The sequence below is a fragment of the Streptopelia decaocto genome (genome assembly GCF_964273445.1).
Source record: "Streptopelia decaocto genome assembly, chromosome: 8".
In the NCBI taxonomy this organism is placed as follows: Eukaryota; Metazoa; Chordata; class Aves; order Columbiformes; family Columbidae; genus Streptopelia; species Streptopelia decaocto.
The window spans coordinates 14742452-14759248 of NC_138662.1; the positions used below are offsets into that span (position 1 = coordinate 14742452).

The 16797-nt window shown below is 40.4% G+C and overlaps 1 protein-coding gene across 18 annotated transcripts in view; it reads left to right on the plus strand.

Moving 5' to 3' along the window:
- MAGI1 (membrane associated guanylate kinase, WW and PDZ domain containing 1) overlaps window positions 1-16171 on the plus strand; it is a 341410-nt gene extending 325239 nt beyond the window's left edge. For 7 of the 18 annotated variants that reach the window (XM_082060139.1, XM_082060155.1, XM_082060145.1 and 4 more), the window contains 6 exons: window positions 2551-2754; window positions 7646-7736; window positions 7858-7921; window positions 8935-9081; window positions 10257-10395; window positions 14024-16171. In XM_082060139.1, coding sequence (XP_081916265.1) covers window positions 2551-2754; window positions 7646-7736; window positions 7858-7921; window positions 8935-9081; window positions 10257-10395; window positions 14024-14724 — 1346 coding nt within the window. In that variant the 3' untranslated portion in view covers window positions 14725-16171. Of the gene's footprint in view, window positions 1-2550; window positions 2755-7645; window positions 7737-7857; window positions 7922-8934; window positions 9082-10256; window positions 13991-14023 lie in introns of those variants that run through there. The other 11 variants (XM_082060151.1, XM_082060156.1, XM_082060147.1 and 8 more) reach the window with 7 other exon arrangements.
- Window positions 16172-16797: the final 626 nt, after the last annotated feature.

A 16797-nucleotide genomic window follows, 5' to 3' on the forward strand; every position in this document is an offset into this window, starting at 1 on the left:
TGCAAGGAGGAAACCAGTCAGAGATGCTATTTTCTTCCCTTTCCATCTCCTCCAAAAGGACCAGAGGCAGCATCCATTTATACTTTGTAGCGGAAAAAGCAGCTCCTCCTTCTGTGTTAGTCTGTGGTGTGTGATAGGGATGGAGGGGGAAAGGAAAGACAGAATGAGTGCACTGGCCCTGCCTCACATCGTCTCTCAGAGCAGGGCTGTGGTTTGCAGACAAAATACATTGCAGTCTCCCTGTACAGCTGGAATGCTTCTGAGGCACACAGGTGCATGTGGCAAGAAGTAGCCTTTCCCCCTGGTTTTTCCTAGCATTGGCAGTGCCATTGCTAGTAAATAAGGTATTGGTGTAGAACTGGCCATTTCTACCACTGTTCTGGGCAGTCACGGCATCAGAGATTTAAGGAGAAAGTATCTGGTATAGACCTGATGCATTGAGTTCTGGGAGTTCTCAGATGCACTATCCTTGCTGCTGGAAACTGCTCTTCCAGAATAGGTATTTTGGTGCCAGAACACAATGGTGTAATGCAGGGGTGTCAAACTCATTTCCAACAGGGGCCACATCAGTCTCACAGTTGCCTTCAAAGGACTGAATGTAATTTTAGGACTATATGAACTAGGAGTAGTTAACTAAATTCATACAGTCCTAAAACTACATTCGGCTCTTTGAAAGCAACTGTGAGGCTGATGTGGCCCCCAGTGGAAATGAGTTTGACAGCCCTGGTGTAATGTAATATAGATTAAATTGAACTCAGTCTAAACTGGAGAGAGAGCTTTTATCTTCTGAAAGTATTTGCAAACGTGTGTGTGAACAACTTTTACTGTATGAAGACTATGCTTTAACTCTTTTCTGCAGAGAAACCTTGACCTGAGGTTGTAAAGAGTTGCGTTTGCTTTAGCCTAAGATTCTCACTAACTGGAAGTTTTCTGTGCAGGGGCTCCTCATGGAGATCTGTTGATCTGTGACTGTTTTTCCTATAATTTTTTTCAAGTGTATTCAGCTTTTTCCTAATACTCTGCATGAGATATGTTCCCTCTGCTGTGTGGTGCTTGCTTTGGACCTGCTTTGTAGTGTTTTTTCTTTCATGGGTAGTATTTGGAGATGGGCCAAACTGGTTCTAAAACTCACTTTGGTCACTTTGGTGTGGGCTCTGTCATCTATGTCCAGTGGATTGAATAGAGTAGGAGCTCATTCCACCCTCCAAACAGCCTTTAAACTGGAGGAGTCTTTGTATTTCCAGGAAGGGAAACTTTCTAAAATCACTGTAAAATAACAGGAAAAAAAAAATCCCCACATTGTTTGCAGCTAACATTAACACTTTCTGCCAGTTTTTATTGTGTATTTCCAACCTTGTTCTCTCACCTCACATTCCTTTCCTTACCTGTTTCTTCTTTATGGTCTTTCTAGTGTTGCCATGTGTGCAGCAATGCATATCTCTAAAATTACTAATCAAATAAAGACTACAGCATAGATAGATAAGTGCATCTTGAGGGTGAATGTATTGTGGATGCAAAGTATGGGATGACCACTCTATACATCAAGGCTTTAACCATGTGCTGTGTCCCAAGGGTCTCTTGCCTGTGTAGGAACCTGTACAAAAGCCCGACGGATTTATCTGAGTGAAGCTGTGTCCCAGTTCTGAATTTTATGGATGACCCTGTGTTTTTGGGACAAACAATCGCATGGAACAGGAGGAGAGTTTTGTCTCCAAAACACATTCATCCTACAGTGCTCTTGCTCTGTGTGTCAGACATCTCAATGGTTTTGTGTGTGTGGTTTTAGAGGTATTTAAATGCGGAGGTCCTTATTCCTGCCCTGCTCCCATCCTGATGCCATCTAAGATTGTACAAGGGGAAGGGTTAACTTGGTTTAACAGGGGCTGACGTGGATGCCTGCACCAAATGAGTTACCTTTGTCAGTCTTGGCCCATCTGTAGTGGTCCTGTACCTTCCCTGGTAGTACCTTTAGTCACAAATAGAAGAAAACTGTTTCATCTTGCTTCCTCATGCAGTGCTGAAAGATTGGGTCTTCACGGTAGAAAGGAAGTCGCATTCCCTCCTAGGCCTAGAACAACTTTATCTTTCTAAATTGAGAAAGAACAAAACATTGGCAGAAGCTTGAACAGCATCTGACTTAGAGAAAAAACTAGAGACGCTGACACCAATGTAATCTTGGAGGAGGAGGGTTGTGTTTTCTACAAACAGTTTCCATTTTTTTGTTCAAAAATTGGGTTATGATGGGGCTGCAGTTGTCTATAAAAATTCATCATTTATTAACAGAAAACAAGGGGAGGGTTAAATGATTTACAAACCACCTTTTTGTAACAGAAGTACTGTGCACTCATACTAGTTGATTGCCAATGTTTTGAACACTGGCAGCAAAGCTATCCTATAATAACTTTTGCTCGATGCATTAATTAATTAACCCTTAACCTTCTCTTTCCCTTTTCAATCCTTTTTCTCCTTTTCCCCTTCACCCACATATGTAATCAATTAAAAAACCAAAACCAAACCAAAACAAAAACAACCCCCAAACCAATACAAAAGCGGGAAATGCATGTGTGGCCATGCCTCACAAAATAGGTCGGATAATTGAAGGGAGTCCCGCAGACCGCTGTGGCAAGCTGAAAGTAGGCGATCGGATCTTGGCCGTGAATGGGTGCTCCATCACCAACAAGTCACATTCAGACATCGTCAACCTCATTAAGGAAGCGGGAAACACCGTTACCCTGCGCATCATTCCAGGAGATGGTAAAGTATATGTTTCCTGCTGTCTTATCTGACCCTCTTTTTGGTTTTGTTCCTGGGCTTGTTACATCAGTCAAAGCTGCAAAGTCATGAAGGGCTCAATTTCCACTCCCACTTTGGAAATTAGCAGTGAGGGAGGTTGTGAGTGTTCCATAGCTTTATTTTTTGTTTCCATACAAATGGGAGTTGTTTTTTTTAAACAGGGAGGTGCTGATTCTACATTTGAAAAATAATCAATTTTATCATGTTCCTCCCTGTATCTCTGTAAATTTGATGCACATCTCAGTACACTTTGATTTGATTCTTAAGTTGATAATGCAGCTTTAGAATATTTGGGAATCACTCGTTAATATACGGGATTCCTGAAGCTTCGTGTATATATACAAGCAGGCTATAGAGTAAAGAGATCACAGAAAAGGATAAACACTTTGTCATGTTGTAAGCTGTTTGAAAATAAGATTTGTTTTTATTCTGGGTAAGTTGCTTTGGGAACAAGCTCCGTACATTTTGAAATGACTTTGTTCAATTCCAATGGCTCTAGAGCTGCTCCGTGCTTGCAGCTGACCATTGTAAGAGTTATCTTAGACAGGAACTCACGATTTCAGATCAGAGGGAATGTGCAGGATCCTTTATAATATGCTGACACTTGGTACCGGTTTCGGGTCATTGAACTGTTTAATAAAAATAAGGAGCTGTGTTATATATCAATTTCATTAAATTCATCCCTAGCTGTGATGCCAAATAGGAACAGAGCAGAAACATATGTAAAGCAGAACTAAAGCTGCTGTGGTTTTAAATTCTAAGTACTTTATTTGTTCATTGTCCTGCTCTGCCATGGATGGGTTCATAGTGAGAACTCATTAGGCAGAAATCATTTTAATTGGCTCTCTTTTTAAGCTGAATCCACAGGTTTAAGATTTGATGGCTCAGATACAGTGCTAATGAGCCTTTCTTAGAGTTGTACAGGATATTATTTGCATTCAGTTAAATATAGAGAAAGTGTGATTAAATTTAAAAGAAGGGTTGAGAAACTATGACTGAACTGAGCCTGGTACCTGCAAAGCAGAATGGAGAAGTTATATGATATGATTTCCAGCAAGAAGCATTTGATAGTTGCTGACTCTCATACTTTCTAATCTGAAACATGGAATTGGTTACCCCACAGAGCATGATTATGCTATGTTTATCTTTAGGATAAAAATAGGCCGGGATGAGAAATGATCTGGATATAAATTATTTCTGTTTATCATTATCTGTTTTTCATTAAAGGCTTTATTTTCCTACTATTTAGTAGCTATCAGGTCAAATGGTATATGATCCTTTGCTGCTTCCAGCAAATTGAGTGTTCATGAATAATAAAATGGCTGTGAATCAAGCTAACATCTGAGCTGGCCTGTGTGTGCCAGTTTTGGAAGGTGAACTGGGAAAATAATTGTTCAGTGCTTCTATTTTAGTTTCTGATCAAAATCCAGGAAGGTGAATCTTTGAATATTCTTTTTAAAACGTAAAAATACCTAAGAGGTTAATAACTTTTGAATGGTTTAGGAATTTTTTGAGAAGACTATAGCATCCTGACATGAATGCTCAGCCAGTCTTTTTCATGCAAATATGTGTACAAAACATAATTTTCAATTGCTTAGGTTAGAATGGAAATCTGTACCTGTGACTGACAAGTATTCCCAGAGAAGGTGGAAAGCTGTAATTTAGGGAAGAAGCCAACTCTTGTCTCTCATCGCAATGCAGGCTTCTAGTCTTTTAATTTACTGTCCCTTTGAAATTCAGATTGCCAACTTTGCACAGAATTACCTGCATTTAATTTCCACAAGCAAATAAAGCAAACACTCTGGAAATTGCTGAGAGGTTTGCTCTAAAAAAAAAAAAAAAAAAAAAGAGAGATTTAAGAAACTGATCTCAATGTTGTTTTCTTTTTGCTGTCCTTGGGTGCTTTGGATTTGGTTTTTATTTTTGTTGCTTTTGGGGTGCTTTTTTTGTAAATATAAATGGTCTTACAGTGCACTTAAGGGAGCGGGGGAGAGAATAAATCAGAAGCCATGCTTCTGAGACAAACATGAAACTAAGGTTTATCACAAGACTCACAATAAACTCACACTGCTAATCTCTTCTAACATTATTAAAAACACCAAGAGTTTTTGCTGTATAATAAGTCTTGCACCAACTCATTGCCCTAGACCACTGCAGGAGTGCATCTGCCATGAAATGACAACGCTGTAACATATCACCAGCTGATGCAAGGATACAGAGTGCTGAAAAATGACAAGCTTAGATTAGACAATTGGTGTCCGAGTGTTCTACAGCAGAATGGGGCAAGGAATCAATGAAATATTTAGGATTTAGAATCTATAATTGTAATTCTAATAGAGACAATTTTTCCTATATTTGTGTTCTGTTCCAGTTTTGCATGGAGGCTGGCATGCGTCCTGAGCCAGTGTCTGAAAAACTAGCAAAATTATGCACAACTCCTGACTCACGGGGTGGGGTGGGCTAAAGATAGGCACAGTACAGTGGCGTAGAGATACATCTGTACCAAGATTTGTTGTTGCTCTGCTTGGTATTCTTAGTGTGACCCACTAAAGGGTAGAAATCTTGCATTCTCTTTGAAGCCCATCTTCATCTGATCTCCAAATATTTGTGGAGGTTTTCAGAGGCTTTTGTTCTGGATGAATAGAGAACACTTAACCATGTTTCAAGGCCTTCTTATGTTGGAGACTAATTTTAGCATCAAGGCACCTTCACAAAATCCAACAGTGTAACCATACATAGGGACGTCTCCTTCTCACACGAGCCAGTTGCCAGCAGCACATCCTCACGAGGGCATGTTTTGGTCATGTCTACCCTGAGAGATGCAGGTAGACCCAGGAGCTGTTCCTGCTCTCCAAGCCACCGGACACAAGCCAGCTCTGGTCTGGAAGATGTTACAGCTCCATATGTTGAGGGTTTGGGCATGTTAACTTGGCCACATTGATGCAGGCAAAGGAGCTTTGCTGTACTTGCACCCATCTGTTTAAATGGTTCTTCTTTTAATATTTCCTATTTCCTGAGTTGCCATTGACATGCACAGAAAGGAAAAGCCTTCACCTCATCTAGATATCTCCACAATGAAAATAAATTCATGAAATAGAATAGGTTTCCAGGACCAAGTAAGCCCACAACCACCACCTCTCCTTAATTCAGGCAAAAAACCCTCCCATTTCTGCAATTTTGTATTACAGCTGAACTCTGTTTAACAATGGCAGATTTCTCCATAGTCAATAAAATGAATTACCAGATGTCTGGAGCTTAAGAGGCAAACAAGGACAGGGTAGAAGACCTTGTAATTTAATGTTGGAGAGCCAGATGTTTCCACCGGTTTTCATTGCTGTTTTCTGTTGGTGGCTTTTTCTTAAATGGGGTTGGAACTAAAGAAATTCACTCAAGAAACAAGGTGCATGACCTTAATTTTAGGCAGAATTTTAAATGAGTTCTGGGTTAACTCTGGTCTTATTGAAGTCCATGATAAAGGTCCAAAATGACAAGGGGACCATTTTGCCGTGCCATGCTGTGAGGGACACCTAGATAGCTGCTTTTCAGTTGTGCCTACAGCTACTCCCTTCCCAGATTTGTGAAGCAGGAGAGAGGACCTCTCCTGGGAGCATCTCCTTCTGTGTGTAGAGAAATACGGCATTTGCACAGGCTGATGTTGTACTGACAACCCTTTACCATGGCATAAATTGAGTTTTGAAGTTAATCCTCCTTTCTGTATTCTCTCGATGTGCCCTTTTGTAAATGGTTCCAGAGCTGCTGATGCATTTACTACAGGTGGTTCCACGTCCCTGTGTGCAGCTTTGAGTGCTCAGGCAGCAGCGAGTTTTATTGCAAAGAATGGATTTCAGGATTTCAGGAAGTTTGCATTTTAGCCACTTTGAATATCACCTTGTGAGGTATTAGATAAAAGCCATGTCTCAATCCTACTGCAGATTGCAGTTTCTGATGGAGGAAACACTGATAAGCTTATAATCCATGGAATAGTTATTGCTACTATAAAATTAATCCAGTCATCCTACCATATTTGGAGACTTTAATGATTGGAATTCATGTCTTTAGACAACAGACAAAACATTCTTCAACCCCTCGTCCAGAAGTCAGTCTTTGTTCTGAGTGTGTCTAACGGTCAAAGATGTTTCTAATCTAGATTTCACAATTTTTTTTTTTTTCCAATTGAGTGGCTGTTTTTTTTTTTTTTTTTTTTTTGAGATTAATGAGAATGCTGATGTGTTTGCTTACTGAAAAAAACCCTGAGTAATTTGTGTATATATTATATAAATATACTACATATATTGTATAAATATTTGACTCCCTGCTCTACACTATTTGTGATGGGTGGATGTGGCAGTTTCCGATATGCACGTTTTTTGCTCATTAGTTTTTGCAGTGACAATAAAGGTAAAGATGATGTCTTCCCTAAAGCCTTGACATTTTCAAGAGCATAGAATACAGCAGCAGCAGTTATGTGACAAATGCTTCATAGTTGGTTAGGGGTGTTTAGAAGTTTTCCTCTTACGAAGAAGAAAAACAGAATATACAGTAATTTGGTACATCTGGTGACAGATACCGGTAAAAAGATGAGCCATGTGGGATATATCATGTTAAGTTTCAATGTGCAACTCAAAGGCCAATATTTCTCTACAACTGAGGTTCTGTACTATTTCATATATATAATTACTATGACTTAGCTTAAACTTTATCCTGTTAGGTTTTGGATTTAAGAAATTTGAGCTAATCTCATGTTCTTTAAAAACAACATAATGATGGTTTCTAGTGCCTTTGTAAAACTTTTGTTTTATCAATTAATATTCAATGGTCTTCCCTCATAATGAAAAAAAAAATTATTTTGCAGAATCCTCCAATGCTACTTTATTGACCAATGCAGAAAAAATTGCTACAATTACAACCACACATACTCCTCAGCAAATACCACCGGAGACCAGGTCAGACTGTTTTCCTTGAGGAGAGCACGTTGACGTGCTCTCTCTTTGGTTACTTCTCAATCATCTTCACATCCCATGAGCTTTATTTTTCCTCTCTCCCTCTTTCTGTCACTTGCCACAGCAGGAACAACACCAAACCAAAGCAGGAATCCCAGTTTGATTTCAAACCACCCCAAGCAGCACAGGTAAGGAGAACCTTTCTAATTATTTTGTTTATCACAGACTGTTGCTTCCAATCTGCTTGAGGGCTGCATTCAAATGTTTCCCTTGACAATTCCTACTGGGAAGCTGTTCTCCCTTGGTCTGTTTGCTGAAGAAAGAGGAATTTGCTGGTTAGTTTCTTAATATGTGTTGGTGTTGTTTCAGCTGAGAAACATTTCCAACACATTCTCATCAAGACTTCTAGGGAGAACAAAAAAGGGAAGAAAAAAAGCTGACATTTTTACAAGAGTAATAATTTATATGTTTGTTTATTGAATTGTATATTTGGAGGGGCCTCTCTGTAAAGTACTGTTGTGTGTAAATGATAAATTCAGAGGACAAAAAAGAGGAAAAGTTAAGGGGGGCAATAACCGGAGTGTTCCAACCTTCACATGCAGCATCTTATTAGAGAGATTATCTGTCTCACTGTTAACTTTCCTTGCCACTGGCCATCCCAGAAGTAACCTCTTCCATTAGGGATTTCAAAACATCCCTACGGTAACAGCATTTATGCAAAACAATGCACTTACTTCTGAGCTTCTTGCAAAGGAATAGATGAGATGGTAACAAAAAGGAAAAGCCAGCACCATGGCATAGACTTGTCCCAGGTACCATGAGACATTTACCTAAAGCCTGGCACTGGCAGTGAGGCTGCCTCAGCCTTCCTTTGCAGTTGGTAGAGCATCAACCACCCTCCAGAAATGTGCTTTTCTGCCCTGGGCACAGGAGGTGGTGTATAACAGAGGTGCCTAAAAATACATGGCATGTGGCCAAGGCCATTCATCCAAACAGCCCTTTGCACCACTGGCACTACGAATAACAGTGTGGTATCTGAGGAAGCAGAAAATTCTAGTCTGCATGTGAAAACTCAACTGATTTTCTCTTTTTAATTATGAGCAACAACAACAAAAATATATGTTAGTTGGATAATTTCAAAATGAGGGTAGAGCAGAATTTAACTTTCTGTTCAATTGCACACATGTCGTCTTTCTTCCAGCAGGACCAAGACTTTTACACTGTTGAGCTGGAGAGAGGAGCCAAAGGGTTTGGCTTTAGCCTGCGAGGTGGCCGGGAGTACAACATGGATCTGTACGTGTTGCGGCTTGCTGAGGATGGGCCAGCTGAGAGATGCGGGAAGATGAGGGTACGTGCAAATAAAAAACGCTTCTTTGCAGTAAACTGCCTTCCCTTTCTCTCCCGTACAGGCACAGCTTCTGCTGTGCCTGCTAAGAGGAAAATTAAATGTTAACTGAAAGGAGCAGTGTTTCCTATTTACTTTTATCAATGGCTTCTGTCACTCTGTGCATACAGCCTGTAACAATGGGAGTGCATTGGAAGATTTCACTCCCTTGTTCCAAGCCATGTTTCCAAATTCTAATATGTAATCTGACTTTTAAAGCCCAACAACGTACCTGTAGCAATGAAAATGTAATAGCCTCAGCTTTGAAACTGCAGCTGTGAGTAGAGAGTCAACATGTTCCTCCTGATCCTCTCCTCTGTCAGTGAGCAGAGTGGGCAGAGAGCATAGACATTGACCCAGGGGTTACAAAATTATAATATAGTTTTTGATTAGTATTAACTGTTAACTCCACATGTCAGCTAAATTATCAACATTATTACAAGTGCATATGTTCTAAAATGCCTACAGAAATAATAAATTGCCAAGTTTTATGTACTCCTTGCTCCTCAGTTAGAGAATGCATGATAACTTTACAGCATGTGTCTTTTTCTCCTCTGGATATATCGTGCAAAGAGCATTTTCAAAATTCTTTTGCTAGGGATAGATTTATAGGTCCAATATTTTTGCTGATGAAAATAAATCAGTGCTGCCCTGTGGAAGTCAATGCTTTGACACTCTTCCAAGCCCTGTTTTCCTATCCCAATGAATGATTATATTTACAAAAGCAGCTTTGCTGGTTCATAGTAGGTATTATATCCAAGTGAGTAACAGACCTGAGCAAACTATTTGAACATCCCAGTGACAGCAGACTGTAAAACAAGCAACCACTTTGACCAGAGACTTTACAAAGAATGTAAATAAAATAAAAGAACACTGGTCCTAACACAGCTATAGGTATTGAACAATACAGTAGGCGAGGTGGTTTTATGGAACAGCGATGAAATATTTTGATACCTCAAGCTTTCCCTGTTGTCTTCCTGTCTCCAGTGGGCTGTCACTGGAAGGAGTTGGGTGTATTTAGCTACATGTGGTGCATAGCTCTTCCAACTTTGCTGTGGCTATTGTCTTGTGGTGTGCTGGTGGTGTCCCTCGTGGGGGCTTGTGGCTAATCTTGGACTTTTTTTTTATTTCATTGACAGATCGGTGATGAAATCTTAGAGATCAACGGAGAAACTACCAAGAACATGAAGCACGCTCGGGCCATCGAACTGATTAAAAACGGTGGCCGCAGGGTCCGCCTGTTTCTGAAACGCGGAGATGGCTCTGTCCCAGAATATGGTGGGTCAAACTATGAAAACATTCCTTTCTTCCCTGGCATCACTCCATGAATGATTTGTCTCAAGATCTGAAGCGGGAATTCTTTTTTATTTTCCTTTCTCACCAGTGTCTTACCAACCTTTGCAACATATGGTTAATTGCCTCGCTTGTGCTGAATTTTCTACACATTTCATCCTTTGCTTGCTTCCATGGACTTGGGGCGCAGTGTAAGGCAAGATCATCATAGCAGTATTTTTGGTGATCAGAGAGGAAAACAAAACAAAACAAAACCTTATTGTCTTGTCCAGCCAAACAAGGAATGTCATTGAACTGTGCCAAACTGTTTCTCAGCGACTGAATTGTTTTTTTTTCAAATAGGTCTCTACTTCTAATCAATGCAAAAACTGGGATTCTGAGTTGTTATTCTGAAGCAGTGATTTTTTTAATTCTTTTGGTAGGTTTTTCTCTTGGTTCCGGTCTGTATCCATAGACATGAATGCCAAGATGGCTTATGAGATTTTTTGCCTTCCCTTAATATTTATGTAAATATTCATAAAGTTATTTAAGAAAAATAAGGAAAGAAAAAAAAAGCTTTACTGCAAAAATATATTGATTTGGCCTCCTGAGCCCTTTTCTCCCCCCTTAAACTGTCTGCTGGTTTCAACTAGTTAATTTGTAAGGTATGAAAAGGTGAGGAGTTTATGAAAAGGTGCTCTTGTGTCTGTCTTGGGGGAAACATTCAGTCCTTGTTTCTTACTAAGAATTGCATTAGATTCCTTTTCTTCTCCTGGAGGTTGGATTGCTGGGTGGCTTAACTTAGCACACTATTTAATATTATAATGATGTCTTATTTATTTGAGATAATTGTCAAATATTGTGCCCTCGATGGAGGGCTACTCCCAACCAAAGGTCTTTGAGGTTTCTATAGAAACTGATGATTGAAGGGATGTCCTTTATACTTTTCATCCCGTATTTGGGTTATTTCTGTGTCAGTAAGTTCTGTGTTTATCATTCACTCCATGTCCTAAAACCAGAAACAAAACCCTTCTGCACAATTTATGAACTCGATTTTCTTTACATTTACTGTACCACATTTGAGAATTTCTGCTTACTCTGCTCATTAATTTAACTTAAAATGACCAGTTCAGAGTATAACCAACAAACAATTGAAGTGTTTAATAATATGGAAGGGAGGTTGTGGGTTTACACTTCTGTATTATAAATAGCACACCGAAGGGTTCAATGATGGCACTGAAATTCTGTAATGTTCTTTCTACCTTTGTCTTTTCCTATACTCCTTTGGATGTACAGTACTGTATCATATGCTAGACTGCATAAAAACCCTGTAAATTAAGTGCTTCACTTCTCAAAGCATATGTCTGTTGCACTGAGGATGGAAATCCACCACCGATTTTCTTTTGGCTAATGCTAAACCACTAAACGTTCATTCTTCAAGCAAGGATTTAATATACAGGGGTTGCACTACTGTAAAGAATATCCTTGTAACATTTGGGACTCCTTCCTCTCTTTGTTCTGTTCGCTGCAGTCGCAAATGGTTCCTCTAATAATGTTAAGTTCCAATATTTTTCTGACTCAATTGGAACGTGCTTCTCTATGAGGCTGTATATTTTTGTAATGAGTTTTGTACTTATTTTTAATGTCGTGGTCTCTGGTGGACTTTATTTTCGTTGTTGTTTGATTGTTAATGTTTTTTCTATGACATTCTGTGTCGCTGTTCCAGCTGTCTTTTAGAATGGATGCTCTCGTTGTCTGGGTTATTAAATCACCTCTTAGATGTCTCTCTATGTCACAATAATAACAACTGCTGTCTTTGCAGCCTTATATTTGGGTGAAGCCTAGACAATCTGACTGGAAAAATAAACTTTCTTTATTCTAAGATAAAATATTAATATGAAGATTTTTCTTTCTTTCATCTTTATTATAGGGAATCTAAATTTTCTACTTTTCTCTTTCTCTTTCTCTTACTTTTCTTGGTGCTGGGCTCTTCCTTCCTCAGCGATGATACCTCCTAATATCGCTGCATGTATGAGAAATGACAAGCTCGGGGAGTCTTGCTTCTACCTTATGGGCCATAATCAAACTACGGTTTGTAGCTAAAATCAATATTAGGTGTTTTTGTGCTGTGGCCTAATTCCCTCACATTGCTTTCCGCTTTGCTATATTTTATATGTACAGCAGTTCATTCCGAGCACCCTGCGTCCCCTGAATTGTAAGTACACCCCAGGACACGTTTAAACCTCGCTGGTACCTTGTGCAATAGCCAGGTTGCCACAAGCCACGTGCTTACAGCTATGGAAAAGCAGTGTGGTCCCCAGCTGCTGCCTGAAAAAACTAATAAGTGAAAATGCACACACGTGAGTCACAACACGGGTTTCACCTGGAAATCACAAATATCGTGGCCCATGCACACACCGACCCTCCCAAGCTCAGGAACGGAAATGACATCAAGAGGGAGATACTTTGTGTGATGGCAGGACGAATGAGCACATAGAATGTTTGGCTTGGGGGAGGGAAGACAAAAAGGAGGAAAACAGAAGAAAATTATTTGCCCACGTTTGTGTGAGGGTTTTCAGTTGTTGCTATCAGGACAGTCCACCTCACGGTGGGGGTCTGGGTGCAGGAAGCCTAGCTGACACCAGCTGAGCTGCCCTGCAGAAGTTACTTTAACAAAGAAAATAATAAGCAAATGAAAGCAATGCTCACATTAAGTCAGCACAGCTACTTTAATGATTGCCGTATCTATAATGAATCATTCATAAACATCCGTTACGAGTGATGTGAATAATTGTAGCTTAGCTACAGTACAGGGGCTGGTTTTTAGTTTGGGGGTTGTTTTTTTCCTTCAGCTTTGCAGTTTGTCTCGCAGAGGTAGCTCAGCTGTATTTTACCTGAAATACTACATGAAAAATAATGAGCTGGAGATTAGGTTTTAATCAAAGCCATCCTACATATTACAATATCTTTCCATTGCTTTGATATGAAAAAAATCATAACCTCTGTCATCATTGTTCGAATCATTGTGGCAAAACCAAAATCTACCTGAGGACTTTTTGTAACATGGTAGAACTAAGTGAGATTAAGTAATGTCTTTAATGAAATGGAAATTGCATGATTACAGTCTAATTCTCACACCTTCAAAATGTTATTTTACAAGGCAAAAACTTAATAATCAATTCTATTTTCTGTACATTTTCTGCTATTTGAAACAAGGCCTCCCACACCTGGAAGGCAATTCTTTCAAAAGACTTGAAAGAAAAAATCCTTCCCTAAAGACCCTCTTTATTGGAAACCGTTAAAAAAAAAGCCAACAACCCCAACTGGAAAGAAAGTAGGGTAACCAAAACATTATGAATTTGGGCTTGGGGAAAATGTAAAATGCCCCATGACCAGAAGAGCAATAAGATGATATCGGCTTGGACCAAAACACAACTAACGAACAGAGCAGCACCAGTACTAACCTGTAACTCTCGTTGTTCGCAGTTAAATTAACAAAAGCTTCGGTTAGCCCTCGCTGACTGCTTTAACAGTTGTTTGTTTTTGTCACTAATGAAGTCTGAAGAGTGATAAGTGGTGTCACGGCGCTGCAGAAGGCATCGGTACCAAACACTTTGCTGTTATTTTCTTTCAGACCCCAGCAGTGACAGGAACAGTCCCGCCACAGGTTCACAAAACGTATCGGAAATGAAACCCGTGCCATCCGACCGACGGCAGCACCCATCATCGGAGTCCAGTTATCCACCAGACCTTCACAAATCATCACAACATGGGGACAAGCGGACTTATGTTAGAGACCTAAAAGGCAGCAGAGAGTTTAGCAGACATCCCAATGAACACCACACTTGGAATGGGACTTCTAAAACCAACGACCACGTGCCAGGCAGGAGGACGGAGAGATCGCCGGAGAGGAGGCGCGATAGGCAGCCGGAGAGGGCGGTGGTGAACGGGCAGAAGAGGAGGTCTCCCGAAAAGCGCAGGGAAGGGACGAGGAGCGCCGACAACACTTTGGAGAGGCGGGAACGACACGAGAGGAGGAGAGACCTCTCCCCTGAAAGGCGCAGAGAGCGGTCCCCCGGCCGTCGCCGGCGGTCGCTGGAGAGACTCACGGAGCCCAGGAGGTCACCCGACCGGAGAAGAGAGAGCTCCCTGGACCGGCGGGCCAAGTCCTCCGACCGGCGGAGGGAGAGGTCGCCCGACAGACGGCTCAGGGAGGAGCGAGCCGGCCGCCGGGAGAGGGAAGAGCCTGGCTGGAAGCTGGAGCCAAGCCGCAGGCACCTGCCCGAGCAGCGCCGGCGGCCACACAAGGAGTGCAGCACCGACCTCAGCATCTGAGGGGTCCCCCGGGGTCCCCGTCACCTTCCCCACATGGCAGGAGCCGAGGAGAGAGAGTGGGAGCTGAAACCATCCGGCTTTTGCAGGCGAGGAAGCATCCATCCGGCACCTGCTGATCCTACAAACCTTTTATGCAGATTAAATCTTATAAAAAAATAAAAAAAAGTGTTGTGCCTGATGTATAATATTAAAGAAAGTATTTTTCAGTGTATTCTTTTTTTTTAATTACTTGCCAAATGTTGGTCCTAAAGGATTATAAAATTTTGTTTCTACATTCTTTGTAGATTTCTTAAGAATAATTCCTTTATTGGGCTACTTTCCCTCCTCCCCAATATAGTGAATGGGGGGTAGCCAGTAATATAGGCAAAGGATTTTATGACCACGTTTGAACAATTTGATCCAGACTGTTCTCTAGTGACTCACTGCTACACTGTATGTAGAAAATTTTTTAAGGGTTGGGGGTGGGAAAGGAAGAAAATGGTTCATCTCAGTAGGAATGGAGCGCTTCTGCTGAAGGAATTAAAAACAAAAGAGACAAATGTTCCTAAAATTGCAAGAACTGTTTGAAGAGACTACTGTTTCAATGAAGGATATTTATAATAATAATTAATAATTAAAAAGAAAATACAACCCCACACAGCACAAGATGATTTGAGATAAGGAATTTCTAGTTTGTTCCGTGAACAGTTTATACTTTCAGGCCCCCTCTACAGGATGCACAAAGACAGAAGGACTGGTAACCACCATGCATGTGTCACACACTAAAGTAGACTGTTGATCTCTCATTAGCCTCAGCAACACTTAACGATATTTCATTAAGGCAGCCGCCACAGCCCTACTGATCTTCTAGATGTATATGGACAGCAACCCGAGCGTGCATGGTATTTATTGTTTGTCTGCTTTGAAGCAAGAGGAGGGATCAGGATCCTGGGACAAGGCACAATGCGGTGCGGTGGGAGCAAAGTCCTCTCTCTTGGAGCGGGTGTATTCCTTCTGCTCAGGCAAAACCAGTGGGCTTTTCTTATTTTGCCAGATTCCAAAAGCTCTATCTTCTTCTCGCTCTATATTTAAGTTTTTTATTTTACTGGTTCATCCTTACTGGGGCAGAAGGACTTTACTTGCTGGGGGGGGGGGGGGGGGGGGCGGGAATAAAAAAATATAGATTTATCAAAGGAAAAACACAGGCAAAAAGAGGCAATCAGTGAGACAACCTGGTTGTAATATGGAAGCCTATCCATACTGGTTTTATGCTGTAAATTTGAATCTAAGAACAGCAGCAAAAGGGAAACCTGCAAGTTTCTAAGTTGTATTTTTAAATTTGCAAGTTGTGTGGTAAGTCTGCTGTAGTATTGGTATAAGATTGGTATAAGGATTACTGCCTAGCTGAGCCAAAATGTATGCCGTTATTGTTGGACCACTAAAGTAAACTGCTGCTTTTTACAGTGCATTGGTGTGTACATGTATACTGTTTCACATTTTCCATATGAACACAAAAACATTGCAAGTCTATCACTGTTGTTGCCATGGTACTGTAAAAACAAAACCAAGAAAGAAGATGGCCGATCATTGTGTGTACAGTTTAAATTGTAATTAATAGAGCCTGTTGGAAAAAAAAACCAACCTGTTGCCTTTTTCTTGTATAAAAGAGGATTTATGACAAAATTTAGCTGTGAGGAATGTGATTAAGTGTTTATATTTCTGAAAATGGAACAAATTGATTCAGGGGATATATTTTAATGTAAACTGAATCAGGTATGTAAAGCTGTTTTAAAATGGGAGACTATATAAGTAATTCTAAAGCTTTTGTTGGTTTGAATATCAGTTCTTCATGGTGGGCCTGCTTATGGATTATTAAGCACTTGTATGCAGTCTATGTTCTTCAACCATCATTTCTTGCAATATGCTTTAGACATAATGCTCTTTTCTGTGTTGATGAAAAGCAGTATGTGGGCCAATCTTTTTTATAAAACACTATGCATATATAAATACCACATTGTTCATAGCTTTATTTGACTTTTTGGGTTTATACATAACACTAGTACAAGTAGATGTGGACTTACCCAGTACAAGCTT